General features: G+C 41.0%; 1 protein-coding gene across 2 annotated transcripts in view; it reads left to right on the top strand.

Moving 5' to 3' along the window:
• The window catches only part of ankrd27 (ankyrin repeat domain 27 (VPS9 domain)), a 668,625-nt gene that overhangs the window by 234,699 nt on the left and 409,254 nt on the right, over window positions 1-24,672 (top strand). For both annotated transcript variants that reach the window (XM_039763577.1, XM_039763578.1), the window contains exons 9-10: window positions 4,571-4,647; window positions 4,935-5,056. In XM_039763577.1, the coding sequence (XP_039619511.1) occupies window positions 4,571-4,647; window positions 4,935-5,056 (199 nt within the window). The remainder of the gene's footprint in view (window positions 1-4,570; window positions 4,648-4,934; window positions 5,057-24,672) is intronic.

Raw genomic sequence — 24,672 nt, 5'->3', positions numbered from 1 at the left:
AAATGCTTAAATTAACATGATGCTTCATATCTTAAAGTTTAATGGCAGATTCTGTGTAATCTAGAGCTTTAATATGACTGAAAATATGTTATGTTCCAGCCAGGGTCTCATTCCTGGTTAAAAAATTTTTTTTATTTATTTAATATTTCTGCTGTATTTTAGGTAATTTTTACACATTTTGTTAATTCTGTTATTGAAAATGTTCTATCTTTGTTCTGTCTATAGTTAATATTGCATTGTTTATTATTTGAGTAATTTTTTATTATGTTGATATTATACATACTAGGGTTCGCTTCTCGGGTCCTCCCTGTGTGGAGTTTGCATGTTGGCCCTATGTCTGCGTGGGTTTCCTCCCACAGTCCAAAGACATGCAGGTTTTGTGCATTGGAGATTCTAAATTGTCCCTAGTGTGTGCTTGGTGTGAGTATGTGTGCGTATGCGCACCCTGTGGTGGGCTGACGCCCTGCCCAGGTTTTGTTTCCTGCCTTGCACCTTGTGTTGGCTGGGATTAGCTCCAGCAGACTCCCATGACCCTGTAGTTAGGATATGGTGGGTTGGATAATGGATGGATGGATATACGTACTAGTTTTATTTGTGTTCTGCTTTGTCCTGTTTTTGTAAAGCCTAAGGGTGTGGGGCCACCTAATAATGCTGCCATGGAACTACACCCTGCAATATATATGGAGAAGCTGCTGTTACATTACATTACATTGCATTTCATTTTAGCTGTTTTGTAGTTTTGGATATTCTAGTTAGGATATGGTGGGTTGGATAATTGATGGATGGATATACGTACTAGTTTTATTTGTGTTCTGCTTTGTCCTGTTTTTGTAAAGCCTAAGGGTGTGGGGCCACCTAATAATGCTGCCGTGGAACTACACCCTGCAATATATATGGAGAAGCTGCTATTACATTACATTACATTGCATTTCATTTTAGCTGTTTTGTAGTTTTGGATATTCTGTTTTTCTCACTTACTGTTTTTAAACTGTGCTGTTTCTGGATTATGATTTTTGATGTTAGTTCACCCATAAATTTCCCTTTTAGGCAAGACTTCTTTTTGCTGCATTTCTATTAAAAAAAAACTAACTTGTTTTTTGCAGTCTTCTTGGAACCTCTTTCCATTACAAATGAAACAGTGGAGGACATTTGTTTTGTCTTTGGACTAGATATTTTAATGGTTTTCCTCTTCTTCTCTGTGGATTTTTATTTTTGTATTTTAAAAGCATATTGCCCATTTCTGGCTGTGTATGTGAGGCATATTTTGTATCCTTATTGATATTTTTATTTTGAATTTTTCTATTTTGCTGGCAGATTCTCATTTTATCTCTTTTTGTTTTCTTAATATCTGACTAGTGAAAAGAGAACAAAATGGTCTGTTAAAATTAAAATAGAAGTCTAACGCAATTAATGTTTGCATTGTGCAATTGAAGTTATTTACTACATTTTACTTTTTATTATACATATATTTTCATGAAGGGATTATCAAAAGGACAATTGGCCGTCTTTTATTTATTAAATCAATGGTGGTTTAAAAGTTCTATGTAGTATGCAAGCAAGCACTTGAACAAGGTTTCCAAGGGAAAGAACAAACAATTTTTTTATCTTTAAGTGTCTTATAACTGTTGTAAGAAAAGAAGATAAATTTTAACTCGATTAGTTATCAGTTTTGCCTTTGGCAATCTTGGTAGTTTAAATCAATTGGTAAGACACCCACTTTATTTTCCTTACCTTCCCCTGTTGTAGGAGAGTCTTGAGCCATTCAGTTTATATCAAGGGAACTGAAGCACACTCGTTTTAAGAAACAATACCTTTTTTAAAACATCAGAATTATACGAATAAGATAACTGCATATATATCAAAATTAGAAGACGAGACACAGGACTGACTAGACAGACAAGTATTTAACATTGAAGAGACTGGCTGTTTACAAGCTTTTTACTGTTTTAATTTGTCTTGGCGCATATGAGCAGTTTTACAATGCTAAGTCTTTAAGGATGATGTTTGATGTTGTGTGGAGTTGCTGTTGCTGCAGGTTCAAGTGGAGGATTCTTTTTGCATTGGATTGCACTCTTTCTCTTTGCTGCATGGTCCTTTGTCTGTGTGATTCAGTTTCAGACTGTAGTCACTAGCACAAAGGTTTGTTTGACAGTGGGAATCTTAGAGGTAGTTCACAGCATCCAGCTCTAAGTCTCAATGGAGAGTAGCTTCCAGACCAGAGAAAGTTTGTGAGGACTTTGCTCCACATGTTGTGGGTAGTTCAAGTTTAACCTCATAAACATAAAAGGTTGTCAACGTTCAGCTTTCAGTTGGGTATTACTCTATTACTCTCCTGGAATTGGTTAGTTTGTTTTTAAAAGACAAATTTTAAAGAGGACCTTTTAATGATTTGTTTTTAATTCTTTTCTGGATTTTACCCATTTTAGTCCTTTCACTTTGGTATGTTTAACTTATTGACTTTGCACTGTTTCCACAATAAATGATGTATCCTTTTTTTCACCTTTTCAAAAAACAAGTCATATTGTACTCCATCAGGAGTTTCACTAATTTCTTAAGCCACAATACTATTCTTTGCTTCATCTTTAGCCAGGTTCAGCGCAGAAGGCTAAGTTTTCTCAATTACTTAGTGGAATTTGTCTTAATCAAAAATTTGTGTCTCGTCAAATCAAGTGTGGAAGATATTGTCTTTTGCAATTTCATATTCAAAGTCTACATTCAAGAACGCTGCAAAACTTAAAAATGAAATAACAGCATTTGCAATTAGATTTTCAAAGTCTTTGTGCAAGAAGTCAAGTCAAGTTGGGGAGCATGTACTGGTACAATGCGTTGCCGCATCCACTACACAACGAAACAACTCTGGATCCCGGTTTGCAATCCCCCAGACAGAAACGCAGTTCAGTCCCACTCTCCGGAAGTGACCCTCTATCTGCCTCAGCCAGGTGTTACGAGGGCGACCCCTTGGCCTGGTCCAGCCACTTGGGTCCCCAACAATGAGGGTAATGTACCTCATTCGGGATTCCATGACCAACCGCTCCTTAGACACAATGGCAAACCAATGGTACCCAAGGATCTTCCGGAGAGACACAGTACCAAAGGAGTCCAGTCTTCATCTCAGGCACTGGATAGCGTCCATGTCTTGCAACCATATAACAAGACAGGAAGCATCGGGACTCTAAAGACTTGGACCTTTGTCCATTTGCATAGATATCGGGAGTGCCACACACCCCTTTCCAGCGACCTCATGATCCCCCATGCTCTCCCAATCCATCTACTGACTTCATAGGAAGAGTCACCAGAGACCTGAATGTCGCTGCCAAGGTAACTAAACCTCTCGACAAGGTCGACAATCTGTCCGCAAACAGACAGATTTTCATAATGCGTTCCATTCAGTTGAATGAGTTGCCCTGTGGGACATCCTGAGGGTTCACAGGATCCCCTCGAGGTTGCTGGATCTCATCGCCGGCCTGTACACTGGTACTGTGAGTGCTGTGCAGAGTGGGGCAGAACCTCTTCGAATTTTCCCAGTTGATTTTGGGGTTCGTCAGGGGTGTGTTCTTGCTCCTACTCTATTCAATGCTTGTATGGACTGGGTGTTGGGCAAGGTCGTGGGGTCCAGCAGCTGTGGGGCATCTGTTGGTGAAGAAAGATTCATGGATCTTGACTTTGCTGATGATGCTATAATCTTCACAGAGTCAATGGAGTCTGAGTGTCTGGGCTTGCGAGTGTCCTGGTTAAAAAAACAAGATCCAGGCCTTTAATGACCTCTTGGACACAGTGTTTCTATGTGTCAAAAATTAAAGATTAAATGATATAACAGCATTTGTGTTTTAATTTTCAGCTTGAACAGCAATGAAGCTGCAAAAATAAGATGCAAATAAGTATCAGTGCCACCTGCTGCTCATTGAATGTTCATTTTCCACTTTGCATTTTCATTTTCAAGTTCTCAACATACAAATAGCTCTGGTCAGTGGGCAAGGCTTTGTACCTTGTAGGTTTTCCTATTGTCATATTTTGATAAGTTATATAAGCTAAGTAAAATTTAGTTTTAGCAATAAATTTATTGCTGAGATCAGAGCATCATAAAAAAATCTATGCTTTGAATCGAAGATATAAAGCTAGATAACTAACTGGATTGCAATTTATATATATCCATAAACCTTTTTAAGTCCTTAATATATGTAAATGAAATACACATTATTTTGATGCCCACTTCTGTTTTTTTTTTGCCTATCATTGAAGCACTGGGCGTGGGTTAGTCACAAACCAAGTTTTTGACTTGCTTTTATAAAGTTTGAATTTATAGAAAAGTTATAGATTTGTAAAGAAAATATGTGAGGAGTTAATTTGATTCTGAAAACATCCAAGAAAATGTGGCAAATTCAACTCTTTTAATTGCTATTTGATCCAAACAATATTTTCAAAAAGTCAAAATATCTTTATTGTTGTGTACCATGATTCATGTCTCTCTTTTTTTAGTGTGTGAAATGTATATTTTTTCGTTTGTGAAATGTTAATTTATAGTGTAATAAAAATCTGAAGTAATTTTCTTATGTGTTTGTTTGGTATCTAGGACTCTACTTTTAATAAAACAACAAGAAGTTTGCAAGATCTTCAGCTTAAAGATTTGGGTGTGAAATCAGAATATAGGTAAGATTTTTGTCTTTACTTTTGATTAGCATAGTGACCATATGTTTCATTAAACATGTACATTATAATTTTTGGTTCATCATGGTATTAGGGCAAACAGAAAAGATTTTTGATCTATAATAAAGTGGGTCCACGGTCCTTGATATAATAAAATGGAACAATAGTATTTATAAACTTTCACAAATAGAAATCAGTGAGACATTTTATTAAGTCAAGTATGGCAGTAGTTGGTGTCAAATGTACACATTTTAAAATTTAGTTTTTGTCTTATTTTTTCTTCTTTACAGTATTAATATACCTCGTGCTATACGTGAGTTACGTTGTCTAAATCACTGCACCTCACCTCAGCAAAAGTTATTCTGCTTAAGAAAAGTGATCTTCACTGTAATGCAGCCTTCAAGCCAAAGAGGTAGGTTTCACATTTAAAATGTTTGAAGATACCTTTTAAGTTTCAATCCTTGTGAAACCATTGTCTAAGCATAACATTTTTCATTTATTACAAATGCAATGTAAAATGTTTTTTTTTTTAAAACTGGCAGCTTCCTAACTTTTCTTGAATTCACCATAGAACTAAGAAACAATTTAAATCCATTGTTTGGACTGGTTTATGCATCATTGGTAAGGTTGCTAAGAATCTTAAGAATCATATACAAACCGCACAGATTACTGCTACATGTTATGATAGGGTTTTCCTGTAATATTCACTTGTTTCACAAATTATTCATGTTTATACTAATTTAGAATATGAATTATTATTATAATATTATGAGACAGTTATAATGTTCATAGTATTAACATAGTTTTACATATGTAATTCAAAAATATTAATATTATGAAGTTCATGCTGACCATTTCTGCAGTTAGGCGGATATTCAGTCTTGGAATATTTTTGTTTCTCATTCGGTGCAGTCAATATTGTCAGGATTTATAATAAACACATACAATTATCATTCAATCCTTCGAAAACTGTTTTACCTGGCAATATGCTGTTCTTGCAAAATAAAGATGAAACTAAAAGAAAAATATGTATTTATGCACTCAAAATCTGCATTAATACAATTTCAAAATAAGGATAGAAAATTAAGATTAAAAAACAAACTTGCTAAAAGAAAAACAGTGCAGAAACAAAAGTAAAGCCAATGAAAATAAACTTATATTAATATAACTTATATTAATAAGCTTCTGAAAAGCTAAGTATAGTGCATCCTGGGAAACGACATAATTGGGTTAATGGAAGTTGAACCATTTTAGTGAGTCACCGTTTTAAATCAAGGTTCTATATATTATTTTTCTTAAACATAGTATTTCACTAGTACGCATATAATTCTATGGAGAAATAATTACAAACCATAATATAAGAAAGGTGCATATAGAATTATTTTTCTTGATTTTCAGAAGACTTTTCATAAGGTACCACTTGAAAAGTTTTTGATCAAACATAAAATTGGAAATTCAATGGGTTGTGCATAGATGAGTACAGACTTGGCTCAAATACAGAAAGGAAAGTGTTACGGTGAGATAATGTTTTTCAGTATTGGGTGATGTTAAAAGTGGTGTTCCTTACAGATCAGTGCTTTGGCCTCTGCTTTCTTAATTTACAAAAATGATTTAGATAAGAATATATAGAAAAAACTGGTTAAGTTTGCAGGTCATACCATGCGGTGTGGAAGGGCACATAATGTCGATTCAGCTAAACTGTTGAGGGGGACTTGTATAGTTTGCAGGTTTGGGCTGTCGGGCCCACTTGGAGTACTGTGTATAATTTTGGTCTCCATGTTACATAAAAAGACTGATTCTGTGACTGAGGGATATGAGCTATGAAGAGAGACTGAATGAGATAAACCTTTTCAAAATGTTTTTCAAATGGAGATTAAGACATGACATGATCAATGTGTTAAAAATTATAATGGGTATTAGTACAGCAAATCACAGCAGTTACATTAAAATTAATTCTGCGCACACAATGCAGTGTACAATTCACCTTTAATTCACAGTCGTTTTCCACTCTTTTCTTCTCTGTCTCTTCTGCCGCCTCCACTCCTCCCATCACTAGCTCCGTCTTCTGCCTTCCAACTCTGGCTCTCCGAATGGTGTGAGGTGGCCTCTTCTATACTTCACCCAGATGTGCTCCAGGTGCTTCCTGATGATCTTCTGGCAGCTCTTCCTGGTGTGGTGGAAGTGCTGCCCTTGCACCTGCAAGCACTCTGGGTGTACCAGGAATCTCTACCTGCAGCACTTCCAGGAGACTTTGTCTCCACGCCACCTCCAGGCGTCCTCCTTCACGCCATACGGACAACGTCTCTATACATGACTAGTATCATGGCACTCCTAACATCGCTGTTCCCCCCCTTCTTGCCTATGCCCTTGGGTTATAAAAGCAGGACGAGTACGCTTGTCCCCTCGTTTCCCCAGCCAAGTTTGGGGTTTCTCTCTACCCCTGCTTAGAGTGGCTCATCAAGGTACTTGAGCATATAGGCTCATATTTCCCCTTCACGTGACCTGTTCTTCCTCTTCCGGGTCCTCCTCTTTTTCTGGGACCCTAACGGTTTGGATCTCCTTAAGGGGAAAAAGGTAGATCCTGTGCAGTCTGCGTCCCTTTAGAGCTACGTGAAGCTGTTCTCTGCTCTTGGAGCAGGGGGCTGTGACAACCGGCACTCAACAGCCGGTGTCCTGTATATGCCTTTGCCATGTCCACGCGATCAGCTGTCACCGTAGCATCTACTACAGTATAGGAGGTGTGGCTACTCAACAACTGGAACTACACAATACCGGTGTCTCTTCGCTTAATCCTCCGTATTTATGTACGGTACAGGTGTTACTTACCTGCACTGCTGCGTCCCTGCAGCTGGAGAATCCAGCGCCACGCCACTCTATCCACTTTCATAGATCCTTCAGTGGCACGATTGACTTCTCCTCCAGCTTCTCCACTGTCTCCCTGAGCATGCGTGTTTTCTCTAGGAGCAACTGTATGGGCTGAAGGACCTCTTTCAGCTCACATACAGCCGCGATCAGTCTCGCATCATCAGCTTACCAATCTTGTGCTCTTACCTGCTGGCTGTGAGCCGGGGAGCCTCTGCGCAGGCTCATTAGGGTTATCTTGCAGCTGGGATGGAAATTCATTACTACTGCCCTCAGCCAATTCTTGCCGGGCATGTAACACACACCATCCAATCCCTCGCCTGCTTGGAGGAGAGACTTCCGGTCCTCTACCACTCTCTTCTTCGAAGATTTCCTTGCCATGTAATACGAGTCCAGACGCTCGTCTGCCAGTTTCGGTTCTCCACTGTACAAGGGGTATTCGTCGTCCTTGTACTTCGCCTGGCTGTCATTTTCGGAGTCGGCACCCTTCGGCCAGCAGCACGCCTCCGTAAGGTCTCCCCCTGTGAGGTAGGTATCCAACACACCACTATAACATACCCAGGGTAAACACTCCCTGTGGCAGGTACCTACCTCCTGGATCCGTTTTTCTGGAGGCTGCTGTTCTTGCCTGGTCATTCCTTCCGGGATGCCGACCCTTTCAATGATGGGCTTCTTTGTAGCACCCAGTGTCATCTGGTTGCGCCTGGCCGCCGTCTTTCCCATTAGGGATAACAGTGGTTTACTCGTACCCTCGGTGGCTCAAAAGGTGATTGTGCATAGCATGTGCAGCGGTAGCAGCGCATGTGCATCTCGCTCTGCTGTGTAGGGCTGTCCACAGAATTATTTGCATCAGGCAGAGGCTCACATTTGGGGTTCCATTGTGGAGCTCGGACCCGGACACAAATAGACACGGTGTGACAGATTAGGGCTGTATCGCTCCCTTGTACCCCTGTCCAAGATTCCAGACACCAGATAAAAGTCCAAATGATGACTTTATTAATTCGCCACAGTGCACAAAGCACCCTCTCCTCCACTATACTAATATAAATAATCAATCACAATAATACAATAACAATAAACCAATCCTCCGACTCCCAGACGCGTTGCCACCCTTCCACCCAGATCAGCTCGCTGTCTGGGAGCTCCCACAGTTCTTTTATCCTTCCTGACCCGTAAGTGTTTCCAGTTCCCAGCCCACATGATCTTTATCACTTTTGGGTCAGGTACGAGTCCTTCTTCTCACCTCGGAAGCACGTCGCTCTTCCTTTGACGCAGTTCCAGGTTATAGGACACAAATGAGTCTTCGGTCCTCCCTGCAGCTCCTTCTTGTGGCCCCTGTGGTATCCAGCAGGGTCGTGTATAAAAACTACATAGTCCATGACTCCCTGCTGGTGTTCGGGGCACCTCCATACTGCAGGGAGGGCTCCATCTGGCGGCCTGGGGGTATTGGTCGGGATAACAAGCCGACCAAAGACCACAACGGAAACAAATCCTGGGCAGGCTGCCAGCCCACCGCAGGGCACACACTAGGGACAATTTTGGATCGCCAGTGCACCTAACCCGCATGTTTTTAATTCACCTTTAATTCCCAGTCCTTTTCTACTATTTTCTGCTCTGTCTCTTCTGCCGCCTCCACTCTTCCCGTCACAAGCTCCATCCTCTGCCTCCCAACTCCGGCTCTCTGAATGGAGTGAGGCGGCCTCTTTTATACTTCACCCAGATGTGCTCTGGGTGCTTCCTGATGATCTTCTGGCAGCGCTTTCTGGTGCCCTTGCACCTGCAAGCATTCTGGGCGTACCTGGAATCTTTTCCGACAGCACTGGGGCTCCATAATCGTCCGGGCGCCCCCCTATTGGTGGCCACAGACACCAACAGAGATGAGCTTCCAAGCTCTGATCCTGTGGCCCCCATGTAGACAAGGGCAGCTGCCCTCTTGTGGTCCAGGGGAGGCATTGACCCTCTCCCGGCCCTTCCAGGTGTCCCGGCTGGGCAGGATCACCAGCCGTCCACCATGATATATATGTATGTATGTATATGTTTGTATGTGTGTGTGACTGTACATATGTATGTACAGTCATATGAAAAAGTTTGGGAACCCCTGTTAATTCTTTGGATATTTGTTTATCATTGGCTGAGCTTTCACAGTAGCAACTCCGTTTTAATATATGACATGCCTTATGGAAACAGTAGTATTTCAGCAGTGACATTAAGTTTATCGGATTAACAGAAAATATGCAATATGCATCATAACAAAATTAGACAGGTGCATAAATTTGGGCACCCCAACAGAGATATTACATCAACACTGAGTTGAGAAAGTGACGTTGGGGAGCATGCACTGGTACAGTGCGTTGCTGAACCCACTACACGACGAAACAATTTGCAACCCCCCGGGCAGATGCAGAGTCCAGTCCCACCCTCCGGAAATGACCCTCTATCCGCCACAGCCAGGTGTTACGTGGGCGACCCCTTGGCCTGGTCCAGCCACTCGGGTCCCCAACAATGAGGATCTAACGAGCCTGATCACCCTCAGGGAAACGTGTCACATGGCCGTAGTGCCATAACTAACACTCCCTCACAATGCAGGTAATGTGCATCATTCGGGACTCCATGACCAACTGCTCATTCGACACAAAGTGAAACCAACGGTACCCAAGGATTTTCCGGAGAGACACAGTACCAAAGGAGTCCAGTCTTCGCCTCAGGTCACTGATAGCGTCCATGTCTCGCAACCATGTAGCAAGACAGGAAGCACCAGGACTCTAAAGACTTGGACCTTTGTCCATTTGCATAGATCTCGGGAGCGCCTCACACCCTTTTCCAGTGACCTCATGACCCCCCCTCCAGTCTACTGACTTAGTAGGAAGAGTCATCAGAGACATGAATGTCACTGCCAAGTTAAGTAAACCTCACAACAAGGTCAACACTCTCTCCGCAAACAGACACACTGCTGTTGGCTGTGCCCAAGAGGCCATTAAAGGCCTGAATCTTGGTTTTTATCCATGACACTCGCACGCCCAGACACTCAGACTCCTCACTCAGTCTCGAGCGCCCTGATCAGAGCCTCCATTGACTCCGCGAAGATCACAGCATCGTCAGCAAAGTCAAGATCCGTGAATGTTTCTTCACCAACATATGTCCCACAGCCGCTGGACCCCACGACCTTGCCCAACACCCAGTCCATACAAGCATTGAATAGAGTAGGAGCAAGAACACACCCCTGATGAACCCCAGAATCAACAGGGAAAAACGCAGAGGTCCTGCCTCCACTCTGCACAGCACTCACAGTACCAGTGTACAGGCCATCCATGATATCCAGCAACCTCGTGGGGATCCCGCAGACCCTCAGGATATCCCACAGGGCAGCTCGATCAACTGAGTCGAACGCTTTGCAAAAATCGACAAAGGCTGCAAAGAAACTCTGCCGATATTCACGTTTTCGCTCCATGAGAACCTTCAGTGCCAGGATGCAGTTGATTGTAGACTTCCTAGGCTTAAAACCAGGCTCTTCCGTTCGCTGGTAGATGAGCAGGTGATCACAGATCCTATTGAGGATGACCCTAGTAAGGACCTTACCCGCCACCGAGAGCAGTGTTATCCCCCCGTAGTTGCAATCACCCTTCCTTTTCCAGATAGGGACGACAAGTCCTGTTTTCCAGTGAGTTGGGATGATGCCAGTCTCCCAAATGGAAGCAAAGATTGCTTGCAATGCCAGGAGGACAGCCTTACCACCAGCCTGGAGAAGTTCACCCCGGATACCACAGATCCCTGCAGCCTTCGCCCACCCTCAGCTGGTTCACCACCTCTGCAATCTCAGTGAGACTGGGTGGTTCATAGCTAATTGGAGGATCGGCCACAAGGACCTTGGACCCAGAAATATCCACAGTCCTAGCTGGAGGATCAGGTTTGAACAACTGCTTAAAGTAGCCAGCCCAGCAAGTCACAACTGCAGTGTCATCTGTAAGGACCATTTCATCAGCTGCCCTGACTGCGAGTCTCGGAGGAACAGATTCAGATGTGCGTAATGCTTCGATTCCTCTGTGAGCAGTATGTGGGTCGCTAGACCACAGATGGTGTGTCACTTGCTCACAGATTCCTCTAACAAAAGTCTCTTTATCTGCCCTAACAGCGCTTGCAGCCATCCTACTCGGTTCCTGGTACAGGCCAGATTTGCCATTGAGCCATGTGCTGCGACTCTTCTTGATGATATCCAGGGTTCCCTACGAGATAGAACACCAGTAACACCAATACAACCCTCAGCAACTTTCAGGGTCTTGTCGTGAAAGATTTCCCACATCACATTAGGATCGGCAATCAAATCCAAAAGTGAAATTTCCTCACACAAACTGCGTGCAAACTCATTAGAAACGGCTGGTCTTGGAGTCTGGCCAAGTCCAGGCTCATTTTCCTAGTAGGTGGCAATCTACTGGACTTAAGCTGGATCCTAAGAGTAGCAACAACAAGTCTGTGGGTAAAGATTTCACAAACTGGGCACTTCTGTAGACCCTGCAGTTTTGCAAGAGCCTCTACTGTCTGCCCACGAGGATGTGATCAATCTCGATTAGTTGAGCCTCCTTTTGCAAATAAAGCACCCTCAGACACCTCCTATAGCCTTTGATGAGTGTCTGGATTCTAAATGGAGGTATTTTTGACCTTTCTTCCATACAAAATATCTCCAGTTCAGTTAAATTTGATGGGTTCCGAGCATGGACAAGCCTGCTTCATATCACCCCATAGGTTTTTGATGATATTCAAGTCAGAGCATACCACATCATCTGTAAAACACGGTGGAGGCAGTGTGATGGCTTTGGCGTGCATGGCTGCCAGTGGCACTGGGGCACTAGTGTTTATTGATGATGTGACACAGGATAGAAGCAGCCAAATGAATTCTGAGGTGTTCAGAGACATACTTGTCTGCTCAAATCCAGTTAAATGCAGTCAGATTGATTGGGCGGTGTTTCATGAAACACATGGACAATTACCCAAAACATACAGCCAAAACAACCAGGAGTTTATTAAAGCAAAGAAGTGAACAATTCTTGAATGACCAAGTCAGTCACCTGATCTTAACCCAATTGAGCATGCATTTCACTTGTTGAAGACTAAAATTCAGACAGAAAGGCCCACAAACAAACAGCAACTGAAAGCCGCTGCAGTAAAGGCCTGGCAGAGCATTAAAAAGGAGGAAACCCAGCATCTGGTGATGTCCATGAGTTCAAGACTTCAGGCTGTCGTTGTCAGCAAAGGGTTTTCAACCAAGTATTAGAATTGAACATTTTATTTCCAGTTATTTAATTTGTCCAATTACTTTTGAGCCCCTGAAATGAAGGGATTGTGTTAAAAAAAATACTTTGGTTTCCTCACATTTTTATGCAATTTTTTGTTCAACCCACTTAATTAAAGCTGAAAGTCTGCGCTTCAACTGCATCTGAGTTGTTTCATTTAAAATTCATTATGGTAATGTACAGAACCAAAATTAGAAATAAGTTGTCTTTGTCCAAATATTTATGGACCTACTGTGTGTGTGTGTGTGTGTGTGTGTGTGTGTGTGTGTGTGTATATATATATATATAAAATATAAATACACACACACACATACAGTGGAACCTCAGTTCACGAACGTCTCGGTACACGTACAACTCGGTTTACGACCAAACAGTTTGCCAAACTTTGGCCTAGGTTCACGGCCACACACTCGGTATACGAACAAGCCAGTTTCCCTTTCGGTTTGTGCACGCTGTTGATTTCCGCACGCGTTGCATTGTTCTCGGTCAGATGTGCATCTTTGCATTTGCGTGCATGCTTTCGCTGTGAACTCTTTGTGCTATTTTTCATTTCCCTTCCGGTTCGTACACGCCGATTACTGTATTTAAGCACGTGTTGAGCCACTCCCTGTTCATTGTTCTCTGTCAGACGTGCGTGCTTTATCTGTGATCTCTTTGTGCTCTACAGTATTTCGTGTGCTTTTGCATTTAACCATGCGTTCTAAGCAAGTGAAGAGTGGTGAGATGAAAGTTTTCCATAAAATTGAAATCAAAGTAAAGAAAGAAATTATTGAAAAGTATGAGCGTGGCATTCGTGTTACTGATCTTGCCGCCGAGTACAAGAAGTCAAAACCTACGATTTTGACTATTTTAAAGCAGAAAGAATCTATTTAAGCAGCTGATGTTGCAAAAGGAGATACAGCGTTAACTAGGCAGAGACCTCAAGTGCTGGAAGAGGTGGAAAAACTGTTTACCCGTTCACTCATTTACCAATTTGAGAACCCTTGTGCTTTCAAGCAGCACAATGTAAACAAAGCCAGACTGCCAGTGATGTGGAGGGCAAACAGGAAGAGTTGGGTCACAAGGACTTTGTTTTTGGAATGGCTGCATGAGGCTTTCGCTCCCACCAGCTAAATAGCCAAAAACACCATAAACCCAAGAAATCACACGAGAGAAAACACCTGAAGGAAAAAATCCCTCCATCACGGAGCCAGACTCTCCCTCAAAACTGTAACCTCTTCTCCATCCTCCTCACTTCATGCCAGAACTCGACTCATGCAAGGTTAGTTTTCTTGGTGGTTTATGGTTAGTTTTTGTATTAAGGATTTTTCAAATGTTCATTTTTCGGTTTGTAGCTTGAATTGTTACTTTTAACTTTTTTCAAATGTTCATTTTATTTCCTTGTGCTTAAAACTCATTTAAAAAAAGTGTTTACAGCGAGTGGTTCATAGCATGATTTGTTGCAATGTTACTTTTCTTGGTGATTTATTAAATTACAGATTTTTCAAATGTTCCTTTTTTTTCGCCTGTGCTTAAAACTCAGTAAAAAAAAAAAGTGTTTATACTTGGCTTGCAAGGCTATAGCGTGAACTGCTGCAATGTTACAGAGACAGAGAGAGACAGTGCACAGGCTTGCGTGCTGCTGAGAGAGAGAGAGAGAGGGCGTGTGCTGCTGAGAGAGAGCGAGCCTGTGCGTGCATGTGAGCAGGGAGCCTTGGTGTTTGTGCCAGTGTTATTCAATGTTTTACATTAGTTTACTATTACATTGTGCATTCTGTGGTGTAATGAACTATATTTGTGCTTAAAAATCTTTTAAAAAATATATATATTTACATACAGTTCGTACGGTCTGGAACAGATTAATTGTATTTACATTAAATCCTATGGGGGAAATTGCTTCGGTTCCACTGTGTGTGTGTATGTATGTATGTATATATATATATATATATATATATATATATATATATATATATATATATATATATATATATATATACACACTAGTCAAATACCCGCGCTTCGCAGTGGCGAAGTACTGCCTTAAAATTTTTATTAAGAAGATAATTAAACATTTTTAAACTGACGGAAAATATACCAATAATTATTTGTTAAGGATCCCTTTGTATACCACATTGTCAGTTCGGCCCTCTGGTTGTAATATGACCAAGCTCTGTGCTGAGCTAACTCTTGAGCATGCAACGTACAGTTGGCCATATGAAAAGTAATCTTGCCTCAAATCTCACATCTTGGATTACTGCTGTCATAATCGGTTTCAGTTTCATGGTTTGTTTCAATTATGTTAGTATTTGCAGGACTTGATTTAAAGTGACATTTGACATCTGTCAAGCGTTGTAAGCATACATTCCAGAGAATGGAAAAGGCAGGTGCCATCTCTGGGCATGGAAACTACTCGGTAAGTGACAATTCTTTGATCGATGGTGATCACCTCGATAGACATGTTAATGGGGGTACGGTTGGAACGATAAAGGAAATGGGTACCTGAACAATGCAAAGTAAGTCTAAAATACCTACACAATAACTATAATTGTAATAAATTAACAGTAAAACAGCGGAGAAGCCGTGGATTAAATAAAAAAAGATGTAGTTATCAGCAGGGAGACGTGAATCCCGTGGCGAGGCAAGGAAGGGAATGTAGAGACTGGAGTGACAGACGGCCTTATATAGGCAGGCAGCCAACAACGTCGGAGGTGTTGGGATGGGGGACCCAACGCCGCCTCACACGGCAACCGAGCTGCAGGCTATGGACGTATATATGTACGTAAGTAGGATTCAATTAGCATTGGGAACCCGCGGACCAAATTTCTTGAAGATGTGCCAATAAGTAACAAAGACTGTTGGAAAGTTCAATATGGCGGCCAACAGTGGTGTCATACCACTGAAATAAGTATGTACATTGGTTTCGGTTAGCGCAGGGAAGCCACCTACCAAATTTTGTGAAGATGGGACCATAAATAAGAAAGTTCAACATGGCGGACGTTGTCGACCGTTGCGCATAAAATTTCGAAATGAAACCTGCTTAACTTTCTAAGTTAGCTGTAAGGAATGAGCCTGCCAAATTTCAGCGTTATACCTGCACGGGAAGTTGGAGAATTAGTGACGTTGGAAAGTTTAATATGGCGGCCGACACTGGCCTATTGTGGTCGATAGGGGGCGCACTCGCTCCCTTGACCCCCTGTCCACGACTCCAAACACTAGGTAAAAGTCCTCCAATTGACTTTATTCAATTGCCACAGTGTACAAAACACCCTCTCCTCCACTATTCTCATATAAATCACAATAATAAATCACAAATACAATCCTCCACTCCCAGACGTGTATGGCGTTATTTCAGTGATTTTGAAGAAATTTATTTTGGCGTACAAAAGCTGAATTTGAGTGAACAAAATTCATTGCTTTCGTGCAAAAATGTATTTCAGTGTTTAAGCTTATCCATATACACACACACACAATAGCCCCCCCTCACCAAGCTCAGTTTTTCATTTAAACGCTTGCTGCAATGTGTTGCCTAGCGCTCACAACATTCTCTGCTGCGAGCGCTCAACTCTCTGTACACCGTTATAAGTGTGCCACAAAACCAACCAATCACAGACTTGGTTTCAAAAATTCTGATTGGCTCTTACGGTCTCCAATCAGCTTCGCTTAACTGCTGCATTCGAAGCAGTCCGAAATGTAAATAAATCAACTAAACTCAATTAAACCCCAATTTCGCGGGATAGCATGCATCTTTAATTATTTTATTTTAAAATTGGGGCTTAATTGAGTTTAGTTGGATTTAGCTACATGGACTGTTTCCGAATGCAGCAGCTAGCGAGCTGATTGGAGACCGTAAGAGCTAATCAGAATTTTTTGAAACCAAGTCTGTGATTGGTTGGTTTTGTGGCACACTTATAACGGGTGTATAGAGAGTTGAGCCGCAGCAGAGAATGTGCTCAGAATAGTGGCACTGAAATAACGCCATAGACGTGTTTCCACCCTTCCACCCACCTCAGCTCGCCGTCAGAGAGCTCCCACAGTCCATTTTATATATCCTGACCTGGAAGTGTTCTCCATCCCTGGTCCATGTGACTCCGGGTCAGGTACAAGTTCTTTTCTTCACCCCGGAAGCACATCATTCCTCTTGTCCACGTGTGCTTCCGGGGCGTAGGAAAAATATCCATTATTCCTCCCTGCAGCGTCCCCTAGAGCCATGGCATCCAGGAGGGCTACACATAAAAACTACATTGTCCATTATGCCCTGCTGGTCTTCTGGGGACCTCCATGCTGCAAGGGGGGCTCCAACTGGCGGCTTGGGGGTATTGGCCAGGAATAATAGCCGGCCATCCACCACAGTATGTATATCGGTTTCGGTTAGCCAAGGGAAGCTGCCTACCAAATTTCGTGAAATGGGGTCAGCCTTCTACCTACACGGGAAGTTGGAGAATTAGTGACGTTGGAAAGTTCAATATGGCGGCCGACAGTGGTATCATACCACTGAAATAAGTATGTACATCGGTTTTGGTTAGCGCAGGAAAGCCGCCTACCAAATTTCGTGAAGATGGGGCCATAAATAGGAAAGTTCAACATGGCGGAAGTTGTTGACCATTATGACCGTTAAGTGTAGAATTTCGAAATGAAACCTACTTAAGTTTTGTAAGTAACCTGTAAGGAATGAGCCTGCCGAATGTCAGCCTTCTACCTACATGGGAAGTTGGAGAATTAGTGATGAGTGAGTGAGTGAGTGAATGTTGCCTTTTATTAGTATACACATATAGAGTGGTGTGAAAAACTATTTGCCCCCTTCCTGATTTCTTATTCTTTTGCATGTTTTGGATTTTTTTTTTCTCCCTAAATAATAAAAACCATCATTTAAAAACTGCAGTTTGTGTTTACTTGTGTTATATTTGAGTAATGGTTAAATGTGTTTGATGATCAGAAATGTTTTGTGTGACAAACATGCAAAAGAATAAGAAATCAGGAAGGGGGCAAATAGTTTTTCACACCACTGTATGTATATCTGTACTAATAAATACTAATATATGCCGTCTTTATATACTCAGGTTTTGACTTTATATATTTGGGAATGACTTTATATATTCAAGTTTTGACTTTATATATTCCAGCGCTGACTTTATATATTCAAGTTTTGACTTTATTTATTCCGACAGTGACTTTATATAATCAAGTTTTGACTTTATATATTCGGGAATGACTTTATATATAAATTTAAAGACTAAATTCAGCTTCCATTCCTAACAAAGATATTTCTGGCGACTAAATAAAACCTACTTATATCCAAATTCGAGCTATTGAGCTGTCGCCTGCCTGCCTGAATAAGTCACCTAAACCCGCTCTTACTTTTTTACCGTTCATTTAATCATGGCTAGTGGCGGAAAAATTATAAAATGGAAGGAGGATTACATTGAGTATGGCTTTACCAAAACAATGATTTATTGCGAATCGATTATTCATAAAGCTTCAATTGGTGATCTGTTTTTCTGTGTTAACCTCATTTTTTTTCATACTTCTTCTCAAACCAAGGGAGTGCAAGGGTAAAATGAATCGGGAAGCGCTGATCAATGTAATCGGTGTACCAGGAAATCATGCATTGACAGAAGTTCCCTTTTGCTTGTAATGCAAAGTGTGATTAACACTAGAATTACCAGAGCCTACGAAAAAACTCGTAATTCCGTCCCACCTTAAATTGCTTCTTAAATCCCTTCACACTTCTCCGCCAGCGTCCTTTGTCTTCTAAATGTGCTGATAAAGAGAACCTAGGAGCAGCCAGCTATTCCATCCCCCCACCAATTTAAAACGTGCACGAACTTCTCCAAGCCCATGTCTTGATTGAGTATCTGGGGGTGAAGTGGAGTTTTAGAGTGGAAATAATAGATCGTTATTTGGAACACACGCATTTCATGTCTGTTCCGTTTCTACAGTAATCTGTGCCAACACATTGTTAAAACAGAAACGTTTTTTTATATTCTAGTAGTAGATGACAAAATGTAGGCATAAACTATATAATGTATGAAGCCTGAAGTCCAAATAGCAAAGAAACATTTTCATAAAAGGTTCAAATATAACACAACAATTTTGCTTTTATTCAAAAATATAACTGCAAAAACAAAAAACCACCTTAACATGCGACATTGACAGCAGGTTATTATAACTTCCTCCGTGGTGTAATAGAATCAGTTCTCGCCTTGGAATCAAAAGATCGCGAGTTTGATTCTGCAATACTCTGTTTTGAGAAGTAAACTGCTCTTACTCTTACTATTTTAGAATAAAAGTATACATTTGATTTCAGTCTGTAACAGCTGGTGCAATTTATGATCTTTGTGAAGGTTAGCTTTTTTTTTTTTAATTCACTTTTCATTCTCTCAGTCGCGTTCAGAATCAATCCATACAACCCCATCTGACACGGCTGTTTTCACTAAAGACGCGCTATAGCTCTGCAGTGTACCACGATGCATACTAACGCCCCCACAACTGGGTTCTGACACACAAACGCTGCCGAAACTGCCTTCTTCGTATCTCACCGTCACTTGATTTTCTTTTTATTCAGTTTTATTGAGTGTTCCTGCCAGTCCCCGCATGTTGCTGTATGCTGTTTCTTTTGTTCTCCAGGACATGCAGAGGAAAGAATGGTAAAAAGCAGTAACTTCGGCGCTATATGCAATAATCAGACACTCCCCATCTGCCCGTGTCGTTCAAACACAGGAACATATGTTGGTGTTAAAGTATAACAAAAGTGCACTTTTATTCAAGTGCACTTTTTCCATCGCCTTTTCCTGTAAGAAGCAATGTACACACTTCTCTCTATGCTGTGGTTTCTATTACACACCTGAAAGAAAGAGACAATACATGTGAAAATATCATCGCACTAATCCAATATTATTTGAAAACGAACAGCGTCAGATCAGGTGTGAATTTATGCAGTAACTGGAAATTCTTTGATGTGAGACCTTCCCCCAGGGAAGAAAGTACAGTGTCAGGTGCTCATTCAGTGTAATAGGAACCATAGCACAGAGAGATGTATACACTGCAACAAGTACACTTGTCGTAAATGTAAGAAGGACGGTCCTTGGGTGTGTGGGAACTGTTAATATTTGAATATGATGATTTTATATAGCACAGAATGAAAATCAGCACTTGCATTGCACCATGCAAGCTGTCGTATCAATTGCCTACTGTAACTTGCTTTCTTTTTTCTTCGGTTATACAGGCTTTCGAGCTCAACTCCATTACAGTATATGGAGAAAAATAGCTTTCAGTTATGACCATTATGCATAGAATTTCGACATGAAACCTGCCCAACTTTTGTAAGGAAACTGTAAGGAATGAGCCTGCCCAAATTCAGCCTTCCACCCACACAGGAAGTTGGAGAATTAGTGATGATTCAGTGAGTCAGTGAGTAAGTGAGTGAGTCAGTGAGTGAGGGCTTTGCCTTTTATTAGTATAGATATATCTATCTATCTATCTATCTATCTATCTATCTATCTATCTATCTATCTATCTATCTATCTATCTATCTATCTATCTATCTATCTATCTATCTATCTATCTATCTATCTATCTATCTATCTATCTATCTATCTATCTATCTATCTATCTATCTATCTATATATATATATATATATATCCCGATCTACATCCCGTCAAATAAATGGACCACACGGCGTGGCGCAACGCGAGAGCCTTCGCCTCTAGCGCTGACGTCTGAGGTTCGATTCCTGGGAGGGCGTGCAGTGAGTGTGTACGCCTGATGAGCCCAGAATTAGATAGAAACACGTGCTGCCTAATCTTTGCATTATTTGACAGTAAAACTATTTCAATGTATATGTATATATATATGTATGTATGTGTATATATATGTATGTATGTGTGTATATATATATATATATATATACTAATAAAAGGCAAAGCCCTCACTCACTCACTCACTGACTCACTCACTGACTCATCACTAATTCTCCAACTTCCCGTGTGGGTGGAAGGCTGAAATTTGGCAGGTTCATTCCTTACAGCTTCCTTACAAAAGTTGGGCAGGTTTTATATCGAAATTCTACGCGTAATGGTCATAACTGGAAGCAGTTTTCTCCATTTACTGTAATGGAGATGAGCTTCAACGCCGTGGGAGTTTCGTGTGACATCATCATGCCTCCCACGTAATCACGCAGTACATAGAAAACCAGGAAGACCTCAAAAAAGCGCTCAAGAAAACATGCATTATATAATTGAGAAGGCAGCGAAACAATAAGTAGCGGCGAAAGTGACATATACAACCATATTCATGAGTTCTGCTACTGGAAACAAAGCACGATGTAAACCTAACTTTAAATTAAGTTCATAGACAGGCTGCGCTGGCGCTTGTAATTTAGTGCCTGCCCATATAAGGCCGTCCGTCAGCGGCAATCCAATAGCAAACTGCCACGGGTAAATATTCACGGGTGAAGGACTGTGCTTATGGAGAGGAAGATGAGATGGTCAGGGTGGTGTTTGACACAAACTCAGCGAAACTGCGAGAGAAAGTTTTAAGTGCCAGGACTAAGGTAACATTAAATAAAGCTATGGACATAGCACGAGATGGCACCAGCACAGCTGGGAACCTTCGATGCATGTACACCGAGCTGCTCACGTGAACTGGCGCAGTGCACAGATAAAAGCAACAGTTCCAAAGAGCTGAACAAAACCAATTACACAATTGAAAAGGCAGCAAAAATATGAAGCGCCTGATAAGCATATTCATAAATGCAGCTACTGTGGAAACAAAGCACACGGTGGAAAAAGTCAATGTCCCGCTAAAGGAAGACAGTGTAAAAAAAACCTGTGCATGCAGTGTGTCAGGTCTCAGATAAATAAGAAGACGAGCTGTTTATTGATGCAGTAAGAAACGAATCGATGAATGAAACCTGTCATCTTTACAACGATTGACAAACACGGAATGTAACTTGAACACAACACATCCTACAAATACGAACCTGATTGAAAGAAATAATGATAATCAAATCCTTGATGACAGCAACACTCAATAACACTCACAAAACAAATACTGTATATTGACAGTCATGTTACGTTATTTTTAAAATGTTCCCTTTTCTTTTCTACCTTTTTAACACACTACTTCTCGCTGCGATACGCTGGTATATATATATGTATATATATATATATCCCGCTCTACATACTCGAATAATGGATACTTTATTCGCCATCAATGATTGTTTTGGTAAAGCCATACTCAGTGTATTCATTAGATGAACGGTAAAAAGTAAGAGCGAGGGAGGATGACTCATTGAGGCATGCAGGCTGTAGTGCGTCAACTCTATCTGAATTGCGCGATCACATTTGAAAAATATATCTTTTCAAGTTCTATTTAGTCCATATGTGTCAAACTCAAGGGCGCGGGCCACATCCGCCCGCGTGTAATTATATCCGCCCGAGATCATTTTATATACTGTATTATTGTTATTAAAGCCCGGGTATATGAAGCGCTGGTAACACAATAAACTACAGATCCCATAATGCAGCGCTTCAGCTGCCTTGCCGAACACTTACCGCTTACTAGAGTTATTGCGCACTGAGTTTGCACGGAACTTTGGTGACTTTGAAGAACAAAAAAAATTCCGTCTACATGCGGCTCGAACCTTGTGCATATTTGGTAGCACAAATCTGTGTGAGAAGCTCTTCTCAGTGATAAAGACTAACAAAAGAGCACACAGGAGTCGCCTCACTGATGAGCACCTGCAATCCATCCTGAGAATCTCCACAACACAGAACCTCACACCAAACAGAAACGAACTTGTGGCCAAAAAAGATGCCAGGCGTCCAGCTCTAAAATGACATATGAGCAAAGACAACTGAATGATTTGATTTTTCTTGCACGTAAGAGCGGAGTCAACGTTTTAACAAACAGCGTATTGCACTGATAATGAAATAGCTGTGTGTGTATATATGTAGATATGTATGTATATGTATATATATGTTTATATATGTGTGTATATATGTATGTATATATGTGTATATGTATAGATATGTATATATATATATATGTTTATGTGTGTGTGTGTAAATATATATATATATATATATATATATATATATATGACAACAACACTCATCACTCACAACAGTGACAAAACAATTACATTGACAATCATGTTACGTTATTTTCAAAATGTTTCCTTTTCTTTTTCATTGCTTCTACACTACTTCTCCGCTGCGAAGCGCGGGTATTTTGCTAGTATATAATATACACACATACACACATATCAGCGCTTCCCGATTCATTTTACCCTTGCACCCCCTGTGACGGACGAGGCCAACTTCGCACCCCCATGGTTTGAGAAGTATGAAAAAATATGAGGTTAAGATCACCAATTGAAGCTTTATGAATAATGGATACTTTATTCGCCATTAATAATTGTTTTGGTAAAGCCATACTCCGTGTAATCCTCCTTCCATTTTCTAATTTTTTCGCAACTAGTCATGGTTAAATGAACGGTGAAAAAGTAAGAGTGAAGCACTAGTGACTTATTGAGGCAGGCAGGCGTGAGCACATTAGCTCACAGGCTCGATCTGCTGCGCGTCACTTCGATCTAAAATGCACGCTCAGATTTGAAAAATATATATCTTTTTAAGTTCAATTTGGATATAAGTAGGTTCTATTTAGTCGACAGAAATATCTTTGGTAGTAATGTAAGTTGAATTTAGTCTTTATGCAGTGATGACTAAATTTAACTTACATTCCTATCAAAGATATTTCTGTCGACTAAATAAAAATTACTTATATTTAAAATTTAAATAGAACTTGAACAGATACGATAGTTCATAATACCCACGCAGCACTAAATGAGCACTAAGCACTAAGTATTGCACTGATACGAAATACCCTGCCCATTTAATTATTTAGGAATTGCTAGATAAATTAAGATTTTGTACAAATAATGTTTTTCATTTTTCTTCCTTGATGGATTCTGGCACCCCCAGCAACAGTTGCTCAGTCAGTCAGTGTGTGAGTGAGTGAGTCAGTGAGTAAACTGCAAAGCCCTCACTGACTCACTCACTCACTCACTCACTGACTCATCACTAATTCTCCAACTTCCCGTGTAGGTAGAAGGCTGAAATTTGGCAGGCTCATTCCTTACAGCTTACTTACAAAAGTTGGGCAGGTTTCATTTCGAAATTCTACGCCTGATGGTCATAACTGGAAGGTATTTTTCTCCATTAACTGTAATGGAGTTGAGCTGGAAAGACGTGAGGGGCGGAGTTTTGTGTGACATCATCACGCCTCCCACGTAATCACGTGAACTGACTGTCAACGCAGTACGTAGTAAACCAGGAAGACCTCCAAAAAGCGCTTAAGAAAACATGCATTATATAATTGAGAAGGCAGCGAAATAAGTGACATATACTACCATATTCATGAGTGCTGCTACCTCGGAAAGAAAGCAAGGTGTAAACCTAAACTTTAAATTAAGTTCATAGACAGGCTACCGCTGGCGTTTCACATGCCCACAGGTAATGCGGGATACAAGTTTAATGAGAGGACGCAGGATATAAACGAGAGTTTTGATCACTTTGTAACTAAGTTAAAATTATAGGTGAAGGGGTGTGCTTATGCAAATTCCGAGAGACTGTTTGTGGGGGATTGACAGTTAATGCGGGTTGGGGAGTCACGTCATCATCTACCCTCCCATTTACCTCATTTCGCTCTGAGCTGAGCTCTGCCGCTAACACCGTCTTCTGAAGCAACTTCGTCACACGGCCACCAAATACTCTCAGAAAAATCCACAAGTTAATACACACGCTGTCTCTAGAGTTTCTCCACACTGAATCCTCCAGGCACTACTTACAAAAGGTTACATTGACAATCGTGTTACGTTATTTTTAAAATCTTTCCTTTTCT

The sequence above is a fragment of the Polypterus senegalus genome, chromosome 9 (assembly GCF_016835505.1).
Source record: "Polypterus senegalus isolate Bchr_013 chromosome 9, ASM1683550v1, whole genome shotgun sequence".
In the NCBI taxonomy this organism is placed as follows: domain Eukaryota; kingdom Metazoa; phylum Chordata; class Cladistia; order Polypteriformes; family Polypteridae; genus Polypterus; species Polypterus senegalus.
The sequence above is the reverse complement of the archived record's forward strand: the minus strand, read 5'-3'. Positions and strand labels throughout refer to the sequence as shown.